General features: G+C 32.2%; 1 protein-coding gene across 1 annotated transcript in view; it reads left to right on the top strand.

Annotated features, from left to right (window-relative positions):
• Positions 1–26990, top strand: part of LOC124363028 (sorting nexin-17) — a 33265-nt gene extending 6275 nt beyond the window's left edge. The window contains exons 3-10 of the mRNA XM_046818087.1: positions 3861–4036; positions 4191–4281; positions 10659–10743; positions 11902–12064; positions 12796–13002; positions 19883–20077; positions 23307–23417; positions 26619–26990. Of these exons, the coding sequence (XP_046674043.1) occupies positions 3861–4036; positions 4191–4281; positions 10659–10743; positions 11902–12064; positions 12796–13002; positions 19883–20077; positions 23307–23417; positions 26619–26771 (1181 nt within the window). The 3' untranslated portion in view covers positions 26772–26990. The remainder of the gene's footprint in view (positions 1–3860; positions 4037–4190; positions 4282–10658; positions 10744–11901; positions 12065–12795; positions 13003–19882; positions 20078–23306; positions 23418–26618) is intronic.
• Positions 26991–27536: the final 546 nt, after the last annotated feature.

The following is a 27536-nucleotide window of genomic DNA, read 5'->3' as shown; positions in this document are numbered from 1 at the left end:
TTACTAGTTATTTACCAGTTGAAATGTTAATATTATATTGTCTAAAAAGTATAAACTTCATCAATGTTAAAACCTTAATAGCTTTAAGCGTATTGATAGTTTTTTAAACTGGTTTAGGTTGGTCACAATCACTTGTACAAAACATATTCACTAAGTATTGTTATGATTTTTATCTATAATTCTCAAAACTTTGTGTAGCAATCATCTGGGAACTTATGAAATATGTTTATTAATTGAAACAAAATTAGTGATTTATCATTTCGCTCTAAATTATTTAATAGTTGAGGAATAGCTGTTCCTTTTTCAAACTTTGAACGTCCACCATCTTAAAACCTTTTATTGATAGCTTCTGGCTAAGTAGTCCAAGGTAAGTGTCAGTAATGTCTCCTTATAAAATTTAATTTAACAAATTGCGGCAATTATCTTGTTCATTCGTAGTGTCGCTATGTTATTGTATGGTATTTCACACTTTAATGGGAACCGTATGAAGAATCAAGAAATTGGAAAGAAATAACTGGTCTGTGATACATAATTTAAGCTATAACTCTTCTCAAAATTTTTAACATGTTTAAAATTGCTCAAAATTTTAAAAGAAACTTTTAAAACTTGTTGTGAAATTGTCATTATCATAACTGTACAAAAAAAATTTTTAAAAAAACCGTCATCTTCTGCATTGCCGTTTTGATGGAAGTAGTATGGTTTGAGAACTGAAGACAAGTTTTATACTTCCACAAAATGTTAATATAAAAGCTAAAAGCACTTATGCCCATTAGGGGAATAATCAGTTATAAAACATAAATAGAAAATAAAACATATGATAAAGCAATTAAAATAAACTTTAGGACTAAATGGTAAAGACCGAAAACTAATATATTATAAAAGTATTATATGTGAAAAAATATAGTGTATAGTAATTCATAATTTTTGACAGAATTTCTTCTTTTTCCAAAAGTAGAAAATTATTAGTAACATTTATTAAATGGTTGAGAAATACATTCATCTTTTAAAACTATAATACATGCACATTCAATTTGGTTTCTTTTAGTCAATGAAGATACTTTAAAAACTACACTCTTGATGATTCAAAATTTATTTGATATTTTCCTTTATAGTATTTCCACTAATTTATATTTTTCAGTGTTCTCCTTTTCATAATTATAAATGTTCTTTTATTCTGGTCAGTACAGGTTTTACTTAATGTGTGTCCAATAAAAGTGTTTTTCATGCTCAGTTGTTTTTATATATCACATTCTTATTATTTGTTTTTAGGTTTGAATTTAGTTAAGTAACTTGCATATTATTGAGTGGGTTAAAAACAGTACAGATTTTTAATTTATAATTTATTTTATTCCCTAAAGTTGCATTTACATTTGGAATATTATTGTAGTGAGAGAATTTGGATTGTATCCTTTGTTAATTTGCCTGTAACTTCCATTTACCTGTAACTTTTAATTTTAGCTCACCCAGTAATTAGTTTAGGATAGTTATTTTGAGTCAAAAATTATGTAATACATTTTCCTTTTAAAATCGTATCTTTGTCATCTAACACCAAGTTATCACTTTCTTGGTAAAACTATGTTAAAACTAATTTTAACATATTGAGGACGAATTTTTAAGATATTATCTACTGAAAGTCCTTTTGTAAATAAATGGTTTTAATTGTGTTTTCTTTTATTTTTATAATTAAAGTGTCAAGAAATGGAATTTAATCATTAATCTTGTTTTCAATGGTAAATGTTATTGATTGAATTGTATTAATGTGTTTTAAAAATTGAATGATAACTAATTCCCATTCACAAAAAACGCCATCGACATACCTTTACCAGATTTTATATTGTTTATTTAGATTGATGTTGGCAAGAAACACTTATCCTAGCATGTAGGTTCTATCTTTTTAGTTTGAATTTACGTTTACATAAATGTAAACAGCTGATATTTTAAAACTTTTTACTAGTTGGTATTACTGGCTAATGAACTTATCACAGGTATTTATGCTATCTTATCAAGTTTAAGTTTGATTGATTAAAAATTTGCAGCAGTTATCATATTCACAAGCCTGCATTATACTGCATAAGCTCCCCATACATGTATTTACTGGGTCTCTCAAAAGTCTCATGCCCCATAATTTTCAAACCTATTTGAAGACCTTTTATGGATTTCATAATAATTCACCTCTCCTAAATAATTGGGGGGGGGGGGGCTAACTACAAAATTTTAAATAGGGTGACCCAATAATAAGTGATTCCTTAAGTAAAACATCTTGATAAGATAAAAGGAATGCAGCTAGGAAAACTACCAATATCTGATCACTCTGTCCAAAATCATAACAATTTGATCAAAGGTAAAATTCTAATTTCAGTGGGCTGCTATTGGATAGCCTTGACTTAGAAATTTCTGATTTTTACCATTCTTCTTCTTTTGTCAAGAATGAGGCATCACATGGGAGGGATACTGTTCAACATCTTTTACATAGAGGAATGGCACTTAAAACTAAATTATAATAAATGAAAACTTAAAAATAAATTACAAGTACTGTAGTTAAAGCCATTATTTACTATACCAGTACAATTTATAGTTTACAATTGACAAATATTGCACTTGTGTATTATGTTACCAACAGATAGCATATGAATAAATTATTATTCTAATTAACAATACTAATAATAAGTATAGTAAGGACACAGAGAAAAGTTAAATCACAAAAAAATATTTACTTTGTGTTGTCCAAATGGGCCTATATTGTAAAAATAATAATAAATATAGGCTGTATAAATCAACAAAATAATAAAATTTCAAAACATATCAGTATTTAATTAATAGCATTATCAAAGGTTATATTTAAATAAAAATACATTATCTCCATTTTAATGTTCTAAAAAGTTATATTTTCCTAAGTAACAAATCTAAGAAAACAAGGAATATTTTAAACCAATGTAAACATGTTATAAAAGAAATAGATAGGATTTTTTTATCTTAATGAAATATATTAAATGATTATTTGTGGGCTTATTTAATCTAGTTTTTGGACTAACTGCAGCATTTTCCTATGATCTACTGTTGCAATTGTAAATATTCTGACTGAAGATAAACATAGCAGGATAGTTTAAGTATAGATTGCAAACTGTTATCTGATTTGGTAAACGATGATTCTCAACATTAAATTTTATTAGACATTATTGTTTATAAATTTTTTCTGTATAGTATTAGTATTTCGAGTGTTTTACTAAATATTTGTCCAGTGAAAAGCCTGGAAATATTTAATACATTAAGTTAGTGAAATCGGTGTTCATGTTCAATTGGCTACGTTATTTTTACTTTGAAAATATCTTTTCTGAAGACAGATGTAAATACAAACACAATTTTTGTTATAAGCTAGGGAATTATTTGTTAAAAAACATTTTTTCAGTAATATTTTATTAAAACACTCATAATTTTCTTAAATTATATATCAATACAAAAATATATTTTGCTAATGTCATAAATGATTAAAAACATATAATTCCCTGAAATAATAATTAATTTTTGACCCTAAAATTAAAAGTGTTCTTCCTTAAATTGAGAGGAACACATGTACTAAATTTCAAGTATCTTGTTAACTTGTATAGCAATGCCATTTATACAAAAATATTTTGTCACTATAAATATCTTTTGCATTTTGAGTTTTGTTGATGATTAATTTTTGTGTTATTATTTTGTGAGTTTTCAAATTCAAATCATAAAAAATGTCAGGTTTGAAAATCTGAGAATAGTCCCAGCTTGAAACAAGTTATAGAATTCTGTGAATGCTGCATTGAATGTGCTGTAAAAATAAAACTAACACTGCTCTTTTCCTTTTTAATCTTATGCATCTGCCTCAACAGTTGGCCAGACTCCTCTCCTGATGAACACTGATGTCTTTACCGGATTTCTGCTCTCTGCACAACTTGAGTCCAGCGGAGAAAAGAATAAAGAGATTCCTTTAGATGTTTTTCTGATGAATGGATACAGAATCTCCATAACCGGCAATGTCAGTGAAAGTTCCAATCAGGTTCTTGAGGTGAGCTTAAAATTTGTTGAATTTTGTACCGTTAGGTGACTACTAACAGAAAAGACTCATTTTAAACCTTGGTTATACAATTTTTTTGTTGCAAAAGTCTTATAATGTTTAAAAATTAGATAATTATCATAATCAATTAATCTTTTGTTTTTAGAAAGTGTGCCGTCAAATAAACCTGCCCCTGATGTACATGTACTACTTTGCATTGTTCCTAGTTGGTCGAGAAGATGATGGTGACATAATAAGTAAGTTTGATGTGCAACTCCTATTGCATGAATGATAGTTGATAGCTTTGATGGATAAGATAGCTACTTCCCAGAAAGATAGTGTGAGGTGCAATACTGCCAAGTTGATAACTTGCAAACAAATAACCTTTTTTTATTCGACATTTTGAACAACTCAAAACTGAAACTTGTAATTTTAGATTTGCACAATGCTTCAGTGTCTCAGGATTTTTTTACCATTAGGCAGTCTTACACTGCTATTGAGCATACAGATTTAATAAAAATACCATTATTTATTAGTTATAAATATAAGTATTTACAGAATTTAAAAAGCAATTCACGGGCAATAGATCATTTTTCAAATTAGCGTTATACAAAGTTAACCCATAAGCCGTGGTATGTCCATATTCCACATAACGTAGCTATGGTAGGAAGGGGTCATTCTATTTGAATGTTGAGTTAAGCTTCAGTTCACCATCCGCTTATAGCAGCATCTGGTATCTGACACTGTTTCACATTTGACTCCTGGAATCTGGAGTCATGTTTAACTCTACATCGGGCGCTAAACGGAGTTTTCCTCCGTGTATTTTTTATTATTAAAAATAGTATTACTTTTCTGATGTTGGCAGTCGTTTCCCGCAGTGTACTTCACGAGCATCTTTCGAGGAAGCGAAACAATAGCCTCCCGCTTATCTTTCAAAATCTGTCAGTGTGAGGTCTACTTCCGTGCGAGACTGGACGATTCCTCCGTGAGCGCCCGATGGTGTGTTTGTAGTTCTTGGACAAAATCTCCGTGAGCGCCTTATTGTGTTTAGTTTTTATGGAGTAATAATCTGTGTGCGCCTAAATGTGTGACCTGTGATGGTTTTTTTTTAAGTTTTACGATATATTTTATTTGAATTTTGTGAAATGAGAATGAAGACGAGAGACTTGTCAGTACAGTACCAGTGTGCTAGGGAACATTTCAGTACTCTTTATGGAGTGAACATTGTCGTTATAAGAACCAGAAGGAAAATGTTTTGAAACTTTGTGTAGTGTGTAAAAAAATCTTTAGTAAAGAATAAATTTTGATTTCAGAGTAATAATTGACATTACAATTGTATAATATCTCAAGAATTGAAGTAAGTTGTTTTTGTAAGAAGTTAAAAACTAAGTTAATTTCCATATATTATTACAGTAGGTTAAACATTTTTACAATTAATTGCATTATATCTTAAAATTAATCATGTTGTTATTATACAATAACATTTTTTAAGATTTTGAATTTCTTATTTGGAAAATTCATTACATAAGAGAGTAATTTTTATTTAATTTCTAAAAATGAATATATGACATTGTAATTAAATCAGTATGAATATTTAAACAAATAAAAACAGTTTAAACGACTATGATATCCATTATTCGCTAACCTGGAGGAAACCTCCGTGAGCGCCTGATGGTGTTTCTAATTTTAAGCGCCTGATGGAGGGTTAAACAGAACCAAAAAGAGTCTGTGATGAAGAAGCTCAAAAGGAACCTTTACTTTTTTCCACATCAGAGACACCTACACTACAAAATACAATAATACAGTGTCATCGAAAAATAATGCCTAGATTTAATAAAATTATAACATCAAAACCTTCTTATGTTAAATGAGTAATTCTTTCACTGGACGATAACTGGTGAACGCAAGTTTTGTTTTTAGTTCGTCTGATTGTGTTTTCCTGTCTTTGTGATGCGCAGACAAGCTGCGCAATCGTCAAGGTCAGCCGACCACAGACGCGCCGCCGCTCAGTACGATGTTGACCGTGCAACAAAAAGTTTCACATAAATGGATGTGTAAATCGTCACAATTGCTGTGTATGGGGATCGCAACAGCCAAACGAAATCCACGAGTATGTGCGTGATTCTCCCAAACTCAATGTGTGGTGCGCGTTATTTCATGACAAAGTTATTGGACCTTTCTTTTTTTGTAGAAAAAACCATTACAGGCCTAGTTTACCTGGACATGCTTGAACTGTTTGTGTTTTCCCTCAATTAGACGATATCGAACAACAGACTGGACAGCGAATCATTTTTATGCAAGATGGGGCTCCACCTCACTACCATAGTACCACTGCACTAAACGCACGCTTCCCAAACGGTTGGATTGGTAGAGCAGCCCCCATTTCATGGCCTCCTAGAAGTCCTGATCTTACCCCTTTGGATTTCTTTTTCTTTCTGGGGGTACATAAAAAAGTTTACGCAGAAAAGATTCGGGATTTGGACCATCTTCAGGAGCGAATTTCTTCCGCAATCTTAACTGTTACGCCAGATATGATTGGACGCACGTGGCAGGAAGTTGACTACAGACTTGATATCTGCAGGGCAACGAACGGTGCTCACATTGAAACATACTAAGGTATGAAAAAAAAAATGTATTTCTTTCCGCACATTTTAAGACTACAACCTTTAAATTACCTTTAATAGTTTTTTTTATGACAGTTATTTAAAATCTAGGCATTATTTTTCGATGACCCTGTATAGTGTAGTCTAGATGGAAGTGGCAGTCTCATTGTCTCATCAGGTGCACAATATTGAGTGAACTCTGCTGTTTCTGACACAATCTCTAAGCAAGGCGAAGCAACCAAATATTCTAAACATAACGTAGCTAATGTAGAAAGGGGCGATTCAATTTGAATGTTGAGTTTAGCTCCAGTTCATCTTCCTCTTATAGCAGCATCTGGTATCTGACTCTGTATCTGAAACTTGACTCCTGGAATCTGGAATCATGTTCGTCTGAAGAAATCCAAAATAAGTCGGCATTTAATACCATCATAATACCATTTTATAAAATATAGTCACATTCAGAAAATTATATCATTCATGTAGCCAACCACTTCAGTACAGGTTCCTCCGTTCAGAAAATCATCTGCATCCCAGGTCCAAATGCCTTGTTTGATTGAACACCTCTGCTGCAATTTGATCTTTCGACTGTGTTAAAGTCAGGATATTTGAAAATGTGTCTATACTCACCAACCTTTTGCCCTAAGGACTATCGTAGGCACACACACACACTCTTAAACTCATATTATATAAAACAATGAAATAAACTTCAATTTTCACTACATAGCCTAATTGTCACATTTCTAGGTTTTTTTTTAACTTAGTTTGAAAGTTTGTAAATTTTTTGTGGGGATAAATTTGATTGTTTACAATCATTAAATCATTGTTTATTAGTGTATCTGTAAATAACAAATCCTAGAAAGTAAAAAAAAACACTTCATATAATAGAACTATTCATTATTTATGCATGTATAATAATGTATTGATCCTATGGTAAGAAATAAACTAAGAAAATAAGGTTATCTCTGCTACTCGTTATATCAAGGCAAAAACTGGGCTGCATCATGTTTTTACCTGCCAACCAGTTATGTAGAATATCCACACAAATTGGTACGTTAAATGTTGAAATATTAAGCAAACAGTGAAGTACAAAGTATAACTGATCAGGTTATGGATTCTTTGTTTAGACTTCATTATTGGTCATGGTGGTATGGTGTTTAGTAAAGGATTTTAGACAGTTGAGATACCACTCTTATCTGAATCAAACTGACCAGCTCTTATGAACAACGTGGAAAGGAGGGGTGATAAGCTTAATTTGTAATATATGAATATTAAAAATTTGACATAAAATGTAAATAGTGATTTATTATATGATTCAAAATCAATATACTTATTTTGTACTTGTGTTACTATTTGAGAGGAGCCAAATAAAATACAATTAAATGTAAAACTAGTATGTCATGTGCAGTCAAACTAACTTTCAACAATTACTTCTTCAAGGAGTCTGATTTATCAACAATAAAGAACCCTTCATAGCTAATTGCAGGTTTTTTGTGGTAATTGAATATAGGGTGAGGGGGGTCAGAAACAATTAGCCTGTTGTCAGGTTTCCCAATCAACATTTGTGTGACTCCTTCGTCTTTCTCAAAATAAATTTACTCTGACAATCATTAACCTATTGCATCCCACTGGCGCGTATTCACATTTTAGTGTTTTCTAAATTTATTGAAGAAAAAAATTGATTTACGTATTTGATACAATTTTGTTCAGAATAAACTGTTCTTTCATATGGTGTATTTTGTTTTGTGCTCACGGGAGATGCATCTCTGCTACACCTCTGCATCTGTGTACATGAATAGACAGCTGTTATTCATGAAACGTGCAAAACAGCTGCACAGTTATGTTTTTTATAGTTTTTTTTGTTTTTGGTAAATAATAGCGATGTGGTATTTACAAGTTGTAAGGGTACTCTTTGCTAAAAATCTGATTTTTTATTGTTTAAAAAAATTGGTGTTAGTATAATTAACAGCTGTTTTAAATTAAAATAGAACATTAAACATACTTTTTGCTAAGTACCAATCTCTCCTCTTTCGCCTTGCAAAAAACGGGATTCAATAAGTTAGAGACATTTTAGTGTAACTTAATTTAGTAAAATAGTTTGATGGCAACATTTTATCATCTTTATCCACCGTATACGTTGTCAATAATGGGAAATGAGGATCTCGTATTTAGTACTCATTATTAAAAAGTTTTTATGCAAGTTTTATTTTTACTCCACTATGTAAATTCAAAAATACTAATATCCAGTAGTAAAATTGTAGCTTTATAGCAGAAGTTACTTCATTGTAGATGTCATTGAACTTACTTCTAACCATTATGTAAACATTGATATAAACTTTTACATTTCAACATTTAGCTACCTTAATAAACTTACTGTGGTCTATTTATTTATTGTCATAGATTTACATAGGTTATAACATTTTTATAAATATAAACATGTGAGTTATCAATAGTTTAAACTAAACTAAACGTACAAAAAAGTAATTAAGTTATTACGTAAAGCTTAGTGAGCTTAGTTTAAAAGTTCAATAATAAATATTGATCAAGTGAATAGTATGCCCGATTAATGAGGTACCATTTTAACCCTTTGCGGTCGTCGGTCGTCGACTATAGGTCGACCGCGGCAGTTTCGCTGAACGCTCGCATGTCGACAATAGGTCGACCGGATAATGTCACTGCTTGTTTGTCCATTTTTAACCTATTGCTGTTCGGTATTTGAGTTATTCGGTACTTTGGACTTCTATTTTGGTTACGTGAATGCTACGTCGATCTTTATTCACGATATAGGAGGCATTGGAAGTGAAAATAGAAGACCAATACAACTGACGTCTGCACTTGCGCCATGTTTACAAATATGGCTGGTCCAAGTACAAGTTTTACTGACGATGACGAAATATTAGATGATTGTGATAGTATTTTCAGTGAAATTAGTATCCAAAATGAAAAATAGATTATTGAAGAAGACCGTGATAGTGATTGTTAGTTGAATCATAGTGAAAATTCTTCTGAAAACATTGTGGTAAATGACGGTAACCTAGTCGCCGGTAACCTAGACGACGAAAGTGATGTGTTTAGATTGGAAACTTTAGGTAATGATGGGGAAGAATTTGATCAATTCGTGGATAATGTGATAGAAGTAGGACAATGAGATGCAAACAATAGAGTTAGGCCTAGGCTACAAACTAGTAGACTAAGAGGAAGAGCTAGACATGTTACCCAAAGTAGGCCTAGGGCTGGACTAAGGCAAAATTATAATATATATAATGTATTATATATAATATTATATAATGAATAACATGTATCTGATGAGATCCTAGTGCCTTTTCACCTGTATTCATGTCATTTTGGTTTATTACATATGTATAAAAAAATAAAAATTATGTTTTTATATTTATATACTTCTTTTTTATATTTTTTAAATGTTACTTAAAGTTATAAAAAAATACTATAAAATAATGTAAACATTCTTTTTAGGTTATTTACATTGATATATAAAGAGAAAAAATAAAAAAGTTGCAGAAAAAGGGATTTAAAACTTGCATTTGTGTATTGTCAAAGAACTGTAAACTAACAGAAATTAAATACGACCTGAGGACAGTCGAAGCAATTTTTATTGAGACCTCAAAGGGTTAAGGAAGTTTTAAAGGCATTTATAAATTCTCACTTGATAATGAAATTATAGAAAATACTTAACAGCCATACTGGTGATTATTTGAGTTGGATTTATAACTCATACTGTATAGTAGAATTGATTAATGTAAACAAGACATTGTTAAATAGTTAACAAGTACAAGGTATGTAGATTTACATTTAGTGCTTGATTTTGTGCTTCAGCCTGGTATACTTGAATTTAGTGCTTAAAATGTTTTGATTTGTAGTTCACATTTTTTTAGTAAAAACATGTTCAATCAATAAAATATAAAAAATCCTAACCATAGTGCTTATAAAAAATGAAAAAATGTAGTGTAGGAATTAATTAAATAAATTAGAAAACAATCTTTAGGTTGTTTTAATACAAATTGTTTTTGTTTCAGTTGTTCGAAAACTTCAAGACTTTGAATCACCATACATATCACAAAAATCCATCCAAGGTTCCAATAGGCTTGTATTAAGGAAAAGGTAAATATTGTGATTTAGTTCAATATGACGGCAGAATGAAATGCAAATATAAAAAGAAATACTAATAAATTCTATATAAAGATTTTGAAAAACGATAGCTTTGGGTTAAAGTTTTTATAAGTAGGTAGTTTTTTAGGGTAGTTGAATGAATTACGTGACATAGACACGTGTAAAATGTAAGTGAAGATGATATTTCGTGGTTCATACTCTCAATACAGGTATAGCTTTGTTAATAATAAATCAAATTAATTAGATTAACCCTCCTTGAGTAGGAGTAACCAGAACTTTGAAGGATGATATCATGATGTACTATCCATTATACTATATACTAGCCTAACACTAAATTATAAATGAATAATGTACATTGCTAATTATTTATTGTTGCCAAGAAAATATATCAAATCCAATTGATCCAAATAAATTGAATAAAAAATACAAAGCAATATATACTGGAAGTAAAAACTATTATTCTACAACCAACATAAATATAAAAAATTTAGAGAAGTTCTTAGTTCTTAGTCGTTATTATTAGACCTTGTTTTATAACCAATCTCTTTTGTATAGAAAGAATATCCTGCCAAATAAAAATTAATGAAAGTAACAATCCACTGGTCTTAACTGTTCTTAGATTGAGTTTCACACAACTTGCAATATTCTTCTTTTTTTTAATCGTATGTTTTGCTCAAAGGATGACAATAAAATGAGTGTAAAAATTCTATGTCACAACTTTTTAAGTGATCATTAAGTTTTAAGTGATTCAGAATAGCTAATTGAACTTTTTTGTTGTATGTGTTATCCCAACACCACCAAACTCTTTTTGCAATTGGACCCAAAATGGGCAGAAAGTAGGTTAAATTGAATGTGCTTTCAGTTCCAATCTCTACGTGTAGATGACACCAAATCATGCTGAAAGAGATCATCAGATGCCTTTATTCTTCTTTCATGGGGTGACGCATATTGAAGAGTTCCTTCCTTCATTAATAATCTATGAAAATACTTCCTGCTTTTAACTTTGCCTTTTATCCTTTGTCCTCAGAAACCTTAAAAAATCTGAAATTATAGTTCCTTAATGGAGTTAGGGAACATGAACTTTTTTGTGTGGATTTAAAAGCACTTAGCAAACTTTTATTACGATCTGCTAATGTTTCTGGTGTACAGTTATTGGGACCCAGCGTACGATGATGAGCTGGCCGGGGACAGAGTTGCACTGAACCTTATGTATCTGCAGACTGTGTCGGACTTGGAGCGTGGCTGGATATTGTGCAACCAAGAGACCCAAGCGCAGCTGGCATCACTGCAGGCAAGAGGGGCCAAGAAAGAGGTACTGTAATTTGCAATATTTGTCGTACAGTAAAGGAAAGATGTTGGAAAATTCACTGTGTTAAAAAATTAAAAATTAAAAAATCCCATGGCCTTGACAGCAGCCTGTTAGACATAGTTGTTATTTACATTGCTTATTAGTCTTTACCTGTTTCTCTCCCTATAGAATATTTTCATGTTTATCTCTTCCGAACATGTACCATGGGTGTTTCTTCATTACCAGACCAAATAACTTGTGTTTACTAAGATACGAAGTTAAACTGAAAGCACTTAAAATTTTGTGCATTACACTAAAAGAGTTAGGAAAACATATTCAAAAAATGAGTCCATAACAACTTTGTATATTTGTTTCAAGATTACCTCAGAATAGATATGTTTACTAAAAAATCGTGAAATGTAATGTTCTCTATATGAATTAACTGAAGTTTCTTTGTTTTCAAACAGTAACGTAAAATCTTTCCAAAGAATATATACATCAGATTTTAAATTTGGAAAATACTATTAACAAATGTATTTAATTTTGAACACAAAGTTTATGTAATAGTCATGTAAGTTATTTTCACATATTTCTTCTGAAATTCCTGTCAGTTTAGTAGTTGTGTAAATCTGTTAAAAGAACTGCATTTTGCTATAATTCCTATCATTTAGTGGATTGTATAATATCTAGATAGTTTATTTTAGTTTAGTTGATAGTTTTAGTTGCTGGATTCATTGTAAATGTATTATTTCCAGTACTTGGAGGTAGCACGAACACTCAAGTATTACGGATACACACAGTTTAAAACATGCACCTGTGACTATCCAGTACCAGACACTCGGTGTGTAGTCAGCGCAGGGTTCAAGGAGCTCAATCTTCGAGTGACACTGGCCGGCGGGGACATACGTGAGGGCTCCTTCAAGGTCACACGCATGCGTTGTTGGCGCATCACAACGCACAATGTGAGTTGAAAAATATTCATCATACAATGAAGCATTCTTCCTTTTATTTCTTAACTCGTTTTTCTGTCTATATTCCGAGTGTACCCAAATTAGATTTCAAAACAAAACATTTTATTGTTTTACAAAAAATATATCATTAAAAAATTATAATACACTGTCAAAAAATTGTGTACAGTAATCTAAGAAAATGTATCAATTTTCAGTATCGCTTTTTATTTAATATACCACATTAGGATGGTCTGCAGGAAGTTAGAAAATCTTCTCTATGTATAGAGCAATAAACTAGAAAAATAACATTATTAATTTATCCAGATCCCGACTTTATTTTTTTCTGTCTTAACCCTTCAACGCGTTATTTTTTTTTTCATGGTCATACTCCCTCCTGCGTTGATTTTTCTGGCGGTTTTTTTAGAGATTTTGTGTTTTATAAATAATATAAGCAAATTACCCAAGTTTATAATTATTTTATTATACTTCTATGTTGTTAGTGTTTAAAATTAGCCAAATTAAACAAAATTAACCTACTTTAGGTTAATTTCCCTAAAAGCTAGCTAACCTACAAACCATCCCCAACTCATGTTTATAAAACACAACAAATTGTTCCTGTCAAAACGGGATTTCCTTCTTCAAAACAATATAGTTAGCTTGTAAAACTAATAATAATAACTAAACAAAGGAACGTAAAACACACAAAAATATGTCAGTTGAACATAACCATCACACTAACAATGACTGTAAACAACAACAAACGTAAGCTGACAAACGATCGCTGCACGGCAATGACGTCGTCTTGAATGCAGCTGATTTCTCAGATATTTTTTCTAAAGATCGATTTTTCGAGATATCGACTCAATTAATCGAAAGTTTGAATCTTCTCCTTTCGATTGGTATACATTTTTCATTGAAAACATTCGATAGTCGTCTGTTACAGCTACAAAAATAACCGACTACTCCATGACGTACTCAGTACGGCAAAACGCGATCTCAAGTAAAAAGTGTCATGACTTACCTAGTACGGCAAAACGCGTTGAAGGGTTAAAGCTCATCTGTGAAGAAACTGTTTTGAATTTGCCAGTTTTTTAGAACTTTTCAGTGCTCAAAAACAACACACTTTTTGTTTCTATGGTTTTTTTTTTCTAAAAAGTATAAGTGCATGTTGTGTGTGTGTGTGTGTGTGTGTGTGTGTGTATACGCTACTAAATTTGTCTTTATTTTGTATATTTTGGATTGAAATTTGAGTGTGTTTAGTAAAGTGCTTGTAGAAAATCCGTTTCTAATTCTTTGTTAATTGCCCCTTGTTGTTGCGTCATTATGTGATAGATCAGTGTGGATTCTGTAGTTTTCAACTCTTGTAATAATAATAATAATAATAATAATAAATTCGTTTATTTGTCGTAAAAACATGTTTACATTGCATTGACAAAGTCTAATTCAGCTACAGACTAAATAGCATTGTCTCTAAATAATATGTTAATAAGTATAATACATAAAATATTATATATATAACTATATAAACAATATAAGACATTAATTGTTCTAGTGAAAATTATACTAGTTATATCATGAGTTTATCTTAAAACAATCATTAAAAGTCTATTTTGTTAATAGAAAAAAAACTCATCAATATTATATAAAGGGTTTTTTAACAGCCATTCATAAAGTTTATTTTTATACATTTTTAAGAGAGGGTATTTTTTCTATCAAATGTTTTAATTTGTTTATACACCTATTCCCCCACAAAGGCCAATTATAACATGACTATTCAAAGATTTGCTCAGTCGACAATATTCAATTAAAATTGTTATTTTTGTTTTCGTGTGTTAATAATTATGTGTTTGTGTATGGTTTATTAAGTCCTTATTATTTAAATTGTAAACAGATAAGTCAAACAACCTACAAATATAAATTAACTATTGTAAGTATTCCTTGGTTAATGAAAACAGGTTTTACAATGATCAAGATATTCAGCTTTACCCAACAATTTTTTTTTTCCTAATAGCTTTCTTTTGAAGCACCAGAATTTCCTGAAAAACTCTAGCACTATTTACCCCACACAGTATTAATCCGTATCTCAAAATTGACTGAAAGTATATGGGGGGGGGGGGGGGCCAAAATATTGCAGTCCGAACATAATTTTCCACTTATGCAGCAAGATAGACGTCTCAATAAAAAAATAATTCTAGATAATTTTAGTAGACAGAAAAATCAAGGGTGTGAGGTCCCCATGAAAGATTATTATCAATATGAATTCCTAAAATTTTGATTACACTACTTGATTCAAAATTAAAAACTATTTTCAGGAAATGATTTTAAAGTAAACAAATATATTTTGAGTTTTAGTTTCATTCATTAAAAAACCGTTTTCTTTAAACCATATTGAATGCCTCGTTTATTGTGGTGTCGGTTAATTTCTTTAGTTTCATTCAGGTTATTACTACTATTGAAAAAAACAGTTGTGTCAACAGCGTAGAGGAGCGTATCGAAGCATCAACAGCCAATGTTATATCATTTATATAAAGGATAAATAAAGTAAACGTCCAAGTACAGATCCCTGAGGGACACCGTACTCTATTTGACTTCCTGTGACCAATTTCCTTTGATATATACTTTTTGTGTTCTATTGATGAGGTATGAATTTTATAAAATCAAGAGGCACTTCCATGAATTCCCATAATGCTTTAATTTGGCTAAAAGAGTACTGTGTTCTACACAATCAAAGGCCTTACTCAGGTCACATAAAGTGGCCTGAGCAAAGGCCCTTATTTTTTCAAAAGTTGACAGTATTATTTCGTATTAGTTTGTCAATGACATCAATAGTGGATTTAACGTACCTCTTCTGAAACCCAAATTGTGATGGACTTAAAATTTTTTTTTTCTTCTAAATAGTCACTTATTTGGTCATAGACCAGTAGTTCTAGTAATTTTAGACAAGACTGGGATGACCGAAATTGGGCGGGTAGCTACCTTGGATCATTATAGGGGACCTTTTTTTAAAGACCTGGACAAATTCTGGACACCCTCAGTTGCTCCGGAAAAAATACCCTGACTCATACACATATTGAAGCAAAGCTGGTAGTGGCTCAACAAAAGTATAAATCAATCTCTTTAACAATTATTAGATATATTGTAGATGTCATTACTATCTGAATTTTTTAGTCTTTAATTCTGCATCAATTGTAGTCACATGGCTTGATTGATTTTTAAATGATAAAAATGCTGGATTAATACAATTAGCTTTTTTAATGAATTTAAACTACTATTAATAACTGTACCCGGTTTTTCACTTTAATTTTTTTTATTGAGTCAATAAAAAAAAAATTACTAAAATCTTCTGAAGTAATATCAGTTTGAAGCCTATGGGGGTGTACTTTTACTCTTGCTTTTTAATTATTTCCCATGCAGCTTTATTTTTATATTGTTGCTTGTTTTAATATAATTGGTGTTGTGATTAAGTTTTGCGTTTTTAACTAGATAAGATTAAAGAAGATCCTCCAATGAGATCCTTTCTGTTTTTGTATGAGCATTGCGTGTGTTTCTCTGGATAATTGTCCTTGCACATCTTGCTTCAAGTCATGAATTGGGAAGATAACATAGTTTTTTTATTAAATAATTGTAAAGGCTCAAGTAAAAAGGTCATAGTCTTGAAGGCATTTGTTAGCATGGGTTACTACCAGTATTCATAAGTAAGATTGTTTTATCCGACTTTGTGATTAAGGATGGTCGCGTATCATAATACAACTGGATAGTATCATCAGTTACCCCACTTATTTTCTAATAAAGAGAGACTAATAGAACTTTTCTCATTCGTATTGATGCTCTTTGTACTTTGAGGTTTTTTTACTTTTGTCCACATCAAAATTAACTTGTATTAGTCTCTGTCTGCACCTTGATTCAGTATTTGGAGTTTTATTTAATGGGTTTTTGATAGAGTAATGAGGCACTTGAAGAGGGGGGGGGGGGGGGGGGGGGGGGGGGAGGGGGGGGGGGGAGGGGGGGGGGGGGGGGGGGGGGGGGGGGGGGGGGGGGGGGGGGGGGGGGGGGGGGGGGGGGGGGGGGTTGTTTTTTATTAATTCCTGGAACATTCTTTTTTTAGTTTATTTGAGGGGGTTTTCTGATGAAGTAGAGACGAGGACGATTGACACTTTGTGTTTTATCCTCCAATTTTTTCTATCTGAGACAGAGCCAGTTTATAGTTTGTAACTTTCTTTAATAGTTTTTTCTTGCTACAGAGTCGAGAGTATATTTCATTTTACATTCGTCATAATTAACAATATCAGTTTTATATAACGAAATCACAGTTTCATTTGTTGAAAAAAGGTAATTTCATACTTGGTTATATTTTTTGTAAGTTTTCATCATCAATGGCCAGTTACTTTTGCAGGCCAATGGGGGAAACCTTTCACTTTGCAAATACTAAGTCATTGATTTTTAATATCAGTTTTAGACATATTTCTCATTGGAGTAGCCATTGTAGAAGTTAAATTTCACAGTTAAAGTCAATTAATATATACTTTAGCTACTTTATCTTACTGCCGGGGAGTAACAAATCTCAGTCGATTCTTTGCCATCGTCTAATGGAGCCTCTTCCTTCCACGCCACCCTGTCTTCCCCGCCAGATCCACAGACCCTCCACACCGGTCCACATCTTCGACCCACTTGATCACACCATCTTATCTTTGGCCTACCCAAAGGGCGCCTTCCTGCCTGGGGTACCCCCACCACGGCCTGGTAGACCTCTTTTATAAACCTTGTGCCCTCCTGTCTCCGATGTACATGTCCTAGCCAGCTAATTCTCTTTGCCTTCACCAAAGCCACAATATCAAGATCTTGGGTAATACGTTGCGTAATTCTCTATTTTTTCTTATTCACTCACACCCCTTCATCAACATATTGGTCCAAATATTTTTCGGAGAACTTTATTCTCAAAAACAATCAACCGGCCCCTTCATTTTTCTTCGTTAATGTCCATGTTTCAACTTCCATCACATTAGGACTGGTTGAATGATTGTTTTATAAATTCTTATTTTGGAGCATTGTGACAACAATCCTTGACGTAAAGAGTTTCTGTACACGCCCCAAGTCACCTATTTTGCATTAGCTAATTTTGCTTTGTATCTCTATATCCCCCCACGTTTTTTTTTAATATATACTTTACCCAGTGTTTAATTTGTGCCAAGTTACAAACAATAAAATTATAAACTAAATATATAGACAGGAATATTATATACAAATTACAAATTTATAAAATATATGTACAAAGCAAAGTTAATCAGTAAAATGTCAATTAGTAAAAATGTAACTGTGATAATCTTGTCAGAATAGTAGTTTAAAGAATGAACCTGTTTATATGTTCAAAGTCAATGTCATATAGGGTTTTAATTGTTTGTCACCAGTCTTAATGGCCAGATGAGTCAGAGTGATAGTTGTCAAATGGATTAAATCACTAACTGAATAACATTGGCAATCAGCTGTTTTGGCAAGTTTTAGCTTGATGTTGGCAGAAATAACCAGTTATTTAAAAAAAGCTGAATAAAAGTAGTTTTCTATTTTATTTATTCAATTGTACTTATTTAATTTATTTATAGTGAGTAAACAGTTCTCAAAAGGAATAACGCTTAATAACAGTTGCTCTATACAAAACATCTACTCTCAGCAAGTTCAATATATGTGCTCAGACAAACATATGTTACAGGAGCCTGAATGTAAGTACACTTTTAATTGTAAATAATCACTGAAAAGATTTGTTAAAGACATAAACTTATGGAATTTTTTTCACTAGTAAAATACTGTACTTTTTTAAAATTAAATCACTACACTATAACAACTTATACTTTAACTTAATAAATTTTCATTAAAACCACAGAGCTTAAAAACTACAAAACACTAAAAAATGGCCCCTTATGTAAATATTCTGTTTAATAAAAGTAGATTTATTCCATTATACCAGTTGAATTTCATAGAACTGATTTCACTCGCTTATTATTCAATCACACCAGATGCATTCAAACACAGTCAGTAATCACTGTTCAACATTTCATCAATTAAATTTAAAGATCACATGTAAAGGAACAGAAAGAATTTTTCTGTCTGCAGAAAATATAAAAGGGGTGTGATTTTTTTTTAATTTGCCCAACTAAAAACCAGTTGAACTACTCTAATCCAAAAATATTATTCAACCACCAGAAAGTAATTGAGTTTGTGCCTTACTATTCGTAAAGTACTGATAAATATAGTATAAAGGTTGGCCATCTCATGTTTATGTTATATATTATTATATATTTACTTATTAGTATTGTTTGATTGTACAAATCTACTTGATTGGTTGGAAGTAAAATATTTTTGAAGTTCTACAATATTAAAATAGAATTACTTAAACAAAATTCAGATGCTAATTGTACAGTATGCATGCTGTACACCTCATACACTGTATCACCAACTGACACTCTGAGGGTTAATTTAATGGTCTTCAACTATTAACATAAAAGTTTTTATTTATAACATACTCGAATATACATTCATTATTGCATTATTGTTAGTACGCTGATTTGGAATTCTCCATGTTTGAATCAAATCCAAGTTCATGTGAATCCTGTACATTGTCAACCATACATTGAGTTTTCTTTATTAATAAATCAATTGTTCCAACTATACCTTCCATCCAATTTTGTAAATACCTCAATTTTTCAACTAAGCATCGTACTTAAATTGTATTGCATATATTTTTGGTAAGTCTAGACGATATTTTGATTTAAATACAGATAAAAACCTCTGAATATCTACCATTAACATGAACGGAATTATAATTTTGTCAGGACCGTTTCAAAACAAAAATGTGTTTACAACATGAACTTACCGTGTCATTGTTTCTCGTGTTGGCCAGGACACAGGAGATCAGACGGAAGGTGAGAGACACAAGGGTGAGCCGAGCCTGGAGCTGTCCTTCGAGTACCTGATGGCCAGGGACAGGCTGCAGTGGATCAGCATCTTCAGTGATCAGGCGATCCTAATGTCTGTGTGTCTGCAGGCAATGGTTGATGAGCTGCTGCTGAAGAAAGTGGGTGCGAAGATCAAACAGGTGAGTCCAAGTGTGATTTCTGTCTGTTGGTTTAGTAGGTGAAAATCCCCAAATTATTAAATGAATCCGTATTACTCCGTTATTTCTCATACATTATACATTTTTTATATGATATTCAAATTATAAATATGTGTAGATTATTTAAAATTTGAAGTAAATAGTTTACTTAAGTCAACTCAAGCAAAAATTTCTGTACATTCAAAAAATAACAGTTATAAATTTAACTTTAAAGATTTATATACTTTATATTAAATGTATTGATTTATACAGGGTGATTCGGTTAGTGTTAACGGCACTTTCTGAGCTGATTGTACTATAAAAAATAAAGAAAAAAGTTCATATAAACATGGGTCCGGAAATGCTTCCTTACTGGGTTATGGCCAATTGAAGATTTCACCAAAAATTGTGTGCAGGAGGTCAAATGATGATTTGCCGCGTGTTTATGAAGAGATATTTATAGGTGAATGCAACTTTTTCTAACGGATTTTTAGATGAGAAATTGAATAAAAGTTCATCTCATAGCTGTATCTCATTTAGTTTTTTTGTTATACTACAAAAAACAGAAATAAAATAATTTTGAAAACACTTTTTTAAGGTTTAACGGACAATTATTTTGTTAAATAGGCATTGAAGACCCACATTTTTACAAAGAAACTTGCAGAAAATTTAATTCTGAATAAAATTATGTGCCACACGGCTATTAACAGCGAAGTATTAGTTTCGTTAAACCTTAAAAAAGTGTTTTCAAAATTATTTTATTTCTGTTTTTTGTAGTATAACAAAAAAACTAAATGAGATACAGCTATGAGATGAACTTTATTCAATTTCTCATCTAAAAATCCGTTAGAAAAAGTTGCATTCACCTATAAATATCTCTTCATAAACACGCGGCAAATCATCATTTGACCTCCTGCACACAATTTTTGGTGAAATCTTCAATTGGCCATAACCCAGTAAGGAAGCATTTCCGGACCCATGTTTATATGAACTTTTTTCTTTATTTTTTATAGTACAATCAGCTCAGAAAGTGCCGTTAACACTAACCGAATCACCCTGTATACTATATATTAAATGTATTACTATGTTACATTAACGCTGAGTAAGCTTTGTGTATTAAATTACTTTATCACCTGTTTAGGAACAGTACGCATCCCAAGGTACTATATATTAAATGTATTATTAACTAAACGCTGAGTAAGCTTCCTGTGTACCCAGCAGGGATCACTTCTGGCTGGTTTATACCTACCTGTTGAACCCACCACTGGGCACAGCAAAAACTGATGTGCCACTTCAATCTGGGCAACCTTATGGATGTCCAGTAGCGGCACATCACTAACCGCAAATGTTGAGATTCTGGGGTTCATGGGCAATTCGATAGGTCTAGTCTACTGTGGAAGATGACTGTGGGAGTTGGTGGGGTTTGTTCCCTTACCTCAGAGGTTCTTGTTAACCTCAACAAGGGTGTGCCACCCCCTGCCTGCTTTGACTGGAGAGGCTGGTTCAGAGCTGGCCTCCCCTTCTTCCGGGATGACTTTAAGATGTAGTGCCCTAATTCTTCCTCATGGATCTCGATAGGAGGCGGCCCCTACTCCCTAACCTTACCCATCCTGAATATCCTATCACTCAGGAAGCAGCGCAAAGGTTCTTACAGGACTAAGTGCAATTTATAAGCTTCTTGTCTTAAGAGAACAACAACAAAAAAATAGCTTCCTGTGTTAGATTACTTTAACACTCTTAAATAATTTGTTAAGGAACAGTAAGCATCCCAAGGTTATAACCTGTGAGGGATGATCTTATGCTCGATAAACTATATATTAAATGTATTACTGAATATGTTACATTAACGCTGAGTAAGCTTCTTGTGTTAGATTAATTTAAAACTCTTAAATAATCTGTTACGGGACAGTAAGCATCACAAGGTTATAACCTGTGAGGGATGATCTTAAACTTGATAAGCTATATATTAAATGAATTACTAAATATGTTACATTAGGCCAGAGAGTGCGATGGCCGAGCGGTCTAAGTCGTTGGACTTTGGATCTGAGTTGGAGATAGCGCAGGTTCAAATCCTGTCTGTGACCGTTGCACTTTTTATCAGTACCATCAACCTCGTACTGTATCGACTCTCCCCCTTATTCTGTTTGATAAGATCCTCGCACAGTCCAGTGGCCCATGAGGATGGACAGAATAAGGTTTAAAAGGGGATCAGTCTCTCCTTTTTTTTTTAAAAAAAAAAAAAAAAAATTAACACTGACTATGCTTCCTGTGTTACATTACTTTAACACTCTTAAATAATCTGTTTAGGAACAGTAAGCATCTCAAGGTGAGGGATAATCTTACACTTGCACATGTAAGCGGAAAGATAATGTGGCTGATGTTATAATTACATAAATCATTCCAACAATACTTGGCTTCTTAAGAATTGTAATCGTAAGAAAAAATGACCAGGTACATCATAATCTTTTTCATCCATCTAAAATTGTGCTATTTTGGATTTTATTACAAATCTTTTTTTACTTCTTATAAGTGTCCAAAGTTAGAATGTTTCTCAAAAACTTTATGCTGTTTTCCATTTTTAACATAAAAAAATAAATCTTTCAGAAAAATATCTTAGTGATAAGTACTACTCATCAAAGAGCATTTGTTACTGAAAAAATGATACATATAATAATATAGTTCATTCATCTTTATTATTTTATACTGTAAAGGGCTGCAAACTATCTAAAATGGGCACACCAATGTATGGTTAATTTAGAAAAGTAATTTCAAACATGTGGCCTAATAAATAAGGTGGACTAGTTGTTACCTGGGGAGTGTAACATCTAGTAAATATGTACATAGTTTTGACAGTTAGACAAATGTTGAGGTTAGAGATATTTAGTGGATTATATTAAACTAATAATAAGAAACTTTTTAATGAATGAGTTTGGTTATATTACAAAGTACTTTTTGATGCAGAAGAGGTAAACAATTTTGTTACTCCACGAAAACAAGGATAAAGTAATGCTAGTTTCAGAAACATATTTATCGTGGCCAGCCACAAACTTTCCAGGTGACGCCACTAACTGCATAGAACTCGAAATTAGTTAACTACTTAGAGAAATGCACATCATGCAAGTTTCACCTAGTGTACTACCGTTCCTGAGACTTTAGTGTGTTCTCCTTTGAGAAAGATACTTGAAGAGCACAAAAAAGAAGCCTTTGGTAACACTATGATGTACTATTTCAGCCAAGTGACTCAGTGAAGAATGGGTGCTACAACTACATGAAGCGAGACGGGAGCAATCACCAGATCACAGTCAGCCAGTCCAGCTCCTTCGACTGTTTGACCGGTTCTACTGTAAGTTCTTTACTGATGTTTATATTAAGTGGTTAAGTAATATGATATAAACAGAAGTTAGGATTGGCTAAATCTTTATAGCATTGAATGTGGTTTTATATTATCAGTTAGATAATGTTTAATACTTCAGTCACAACCCTTTAAGATATGTTCCCTGAAAACAGTATGTTTTTTATAGTTCCAAGGATAATAATAGACATTTTAAGTTGTATGGCTATCTTGAAATCTGGCCCATGGAAAACAGCTGAAGGTATGTATTTAGTATAAAACACAACATGGGAATAAATAGATTTGTTAAAATTATAAATTACCTTCACATAACATAGCTGTGGGCTATGATGTGAAGGGTTTATTCAATGCGAATGGTGGGTTCAGCTCCAGTTCACCGTTGTCTTAGTGCAGCATTTAGAATCACAGACTCGACTCCTGGAATCTGGAGTCATGTTCATCTGAAGAGATCCAAAAAAATTTGCAGCTGAAGAAGGTCAAACACTCTTTACATTGTTTCAACATCAGAGATACCTAGACTACAAAATATAGTCTAATCTAGGTAAAGAGGCATTCTCATTGCCTCATCGGGGGGACAAATTGAATACACTATGATGTTTTCAACACAGTGGAGCAACCGGGTTTTCTATACGTAACGTTGCTATGATGGGAAGGGTTGACTTAATGAGTTTAGCTCCAGTTCACCTTCCTCTTAGTGCATCATCCTCCAGATTTCAGGAGGTAAGTCTGTGATAGCGTCAGATTCCAGTCGCTCTACTAAGAGGAAGCTAAACTCAAGATCAACAAAATTGTTCATGTATATTTTGTTCAAAACTGTTTTTCCTTAAGTTTTATGTCATTAAAAAATATGGCTTTTCATAAATTCATAGTTTATATACATACCGTACTGTGAAAGATACATGTCCATATCTTCAGCCATATTTCCTTGAGCCCTTTTACAACATTGCTCTATAACTCCTCCTCATGGAGTGATGAAATACTCATTTTCTACTTTTTCTGCCCTCAGGGAAGTTATCATAATAAGGTATATTAAATTTATGGGTTGAAAATAAAAAATAAACCAATAAAACAGAGGATCAGATAGAAATTAATGAAAGAAGTAGCATACAGACAGTTGTGCTGAACTTTTACTTTTTTACAACAAAAACTGTAGGGACCATAAGAAACCTATATCCTAAGTTTCAAATCTATCTCTCTATCATGAGCTATAATACAGGCAGACAGACAGTCAGACGGACTGCCTTTGACCTCCTGACCCCAAAATCAAATAGCATTCTTCCTTGTACCAAAAGGAACTCATGTGCCAAGTCCCAAGTATGTAGGATCTTTCTATTAGGAATTATCGCACAGACAGATGAACCCTTGAAGTGTATTTTCATTTAAACTCATGTTGTAAAACCCGTTCAGTGCCACATCTAGTGTTAGTAGTGGAAGCAGGAGTCACCAGACTCTCACCTGGCTAGACATTATTACTGTAAGTGTTGCCACTTAAATTACCAATCTTTGGCAAGTAAGTTGTGTTGCACGAAATTTTAAAATGTCATAGGGGATTGGTGGATAGAAGACAACCAAATACATAGAGAAAATACAAATGATAGTTTTTAGCAGATTACGACAATTGAATTATATATGATACAAATTTAAAATGATACAAGGAAAAAAAGACAAGTAAATATGAGGGTGTATAAAATATAAACTGGACTGGTAATCTAAAAAATTCCGAAGGATTCATTGACCTATAATCGATTGATGCACAGGTAGCCAGTACTGTTACGGGGAGTGAGGACTTACCATAACTCTATCAGAACCCTTTACTATCAAAACAGGAACAAGAAGTGCCTGTCATTGCAGAGCAGCAGATTATGATCAATGTTTTTGTCCTAATGAAGAAGGGGTGACCCTAACTGAAATTTTGCGACGATTATGGCCATAGATCGAGGACAATACCCTCTCAAGAACCTGGGTGTTTGCTTAGCACAAAGAGTTTTCTGAAGGACGTGTAAATGTTGAGAACGAGAGCTATGATCTTTGCTCAAAGACGAGTGTAACCAAGATCAGCATCACATTAAGGTAGTCCAAAACTTATTGAAGAAAATCGGTACATAACTCTCATTGAAATTGTTGAGAACTCAATCAATAGCGCTAGATCGGTTTCATATCTGTTATTGGAGGCTCACATGTGATATCGATTGAAGGTTTAGCAAAAGAGCAGCAGCTCTTCAATTGGTTCCAGCAAGAAGGTGAGGCCTGTTTGAATGTCATTGTTGCCTGTAATGAAACTTGGCTGCACCATCACACACTGTGAGTAAAAAAATGGGAGTATGGAGTGGAGATGAGTGGCTAGAGAACAGTGGTGAAAGCAAAGACGCGGTTATCTGGTGGAAAAATAACTACATCAATTGTTTTTATCGGCAAAATACTTTTCATATTGATTTTCTCCATGATCAGTGCACAATATTATTGTGAAGTACTGGATGCTACAATATATCAAGTGCCATTCTTCTGCACAACAACACCCAGGCCACATGCAGCTAATGCCATGAGACAAAAATTGCTTGCATTAGGTTTGGAAACTCTGGAACATCCACTCTATAGGGTAGACTTGTCACCTTGCCCTTTCATCTTGTTGGGCCCATTTAAGAAGTGCTCTAATGGCTAAGAGAACATCCAAGGAGTTTTGACAATGATTGAATAAAAAAGCTTCCAATCCAGTAGGGAAAATGTATTTCGAGGGTGGGAGAAAATGTATATTTGTAAGTTTAGTCAAATAAAGTGTTAATATTTTTTTTTAATCGGTATTGTTTATATTTGATACACCGTCATAATTTCAAAATAAATGTGTATAAAGAATTTGTATTGGCTCGTCTCTGAACTAAAATCCATTTTAGAATGATTCTTTCAACTTAGTCACCAATTCATTGCCATTAGCACTATCTGCATTGTCTTTTACACTTTGTTAAATTTTTACCTGATTGATTTTCTAATATGGGCGGTCAAGGTTGTTTTCTTATGGAAGACTGTTTTATATATATATATATATATATAGAATAAGTAATTTTAAAGCTTTTTATATTCTTGGCACTTTTGATATTTTCCTTAATAAAGTTAACGCCTTGTATAATAATCATTGAAAGTAACAATGAGTTTAAAAACTTTAAACAGTTTTTCATTAGTTATTTTACTCTTTTTCAGAATGGTCATGCGAATTCTCCTACCAAAAACAGTGAACCTACTCTTTCAATGAAAAAGCTGTCGGAAAAACTGTCTGCTGTCAGTCTGAAAAATAAAACCCAACCTCTGGTGGAGAACGATGCTTTCGAGGGGATCGGAGACGATGACTTGTAAACTTTCCGATGCCATACTTTTGCTCATTTTGTTGCATTTACTTCACTCTTTAGGGAAGCACATGTTATTCAAATCTTCTGACTGTGACACTATTGATATTCCATGAAGACTTCTTTTTAGTTTGTAATTTGACTGTTTACAGGGTCAATTTTATTGTACATAATATCTTCCTTCAATCTTTTAAACTTATGATGAGACTATATTTTTGTTACACGTCTATTTATAATTATTGATTTAAACATCCTTATTATTTATATGAAACAAATAATCAATTATAACTGTACTGCTTGTGAATTATTATGAAAAGTGATAAATCTTAAAAAAAAACAACTCTACAATATAAGAATAATAAACTGTAACAATAATTTTATCACTCGCTCATCAATACGTAATAATTGTAGCTACAGACATATCAGTCACATTTTTTACAATTTGTGGTATATTTGACACAATATTGACTTCAAAGAGAATAATAAACCCAAGTAGATCTCTTATTTTTAATTGTGATGGTAAGATGGATGAAATTGTTTGAGATGGTAGGGTGGATGTTAGAGATGCTAAATTCCACAAAGGCTGAATTTAATATATTAAATTATACCCTGTTAAAGAAAGAAGTAAGGCCTATTCAAAATAATAATTTATTAGAATCATTGAAATACAAATTTGTTATAATATTCAAGTGTAAAATACTCACAAATTTTTCACTGCCCTTTTATGCAATAAAACTTTATAATTTCAAAATGTATATTTTAATTTAAAAAGTTA

Source organism: Homalodisca vitripennis, chromosome 5, assembly GCF_021130785.1.
Source record: "Homalodisca vitripennis isolate AUS2020 chromosome 5, UT_GWSS_2.1, whole genome shotgun sequence".
Taxonomy (NCBI): Eukaryota; Metazoa; Arthropoda; class Insecta; order Hemiptera; family Cicadellidae; genus Homalodisca; species Homalodisca vitripennis.
Note: the sequence above shows the minus strand (reverse complement) of the source record. Positions and strands in the feature narration are given on the sequence as shown.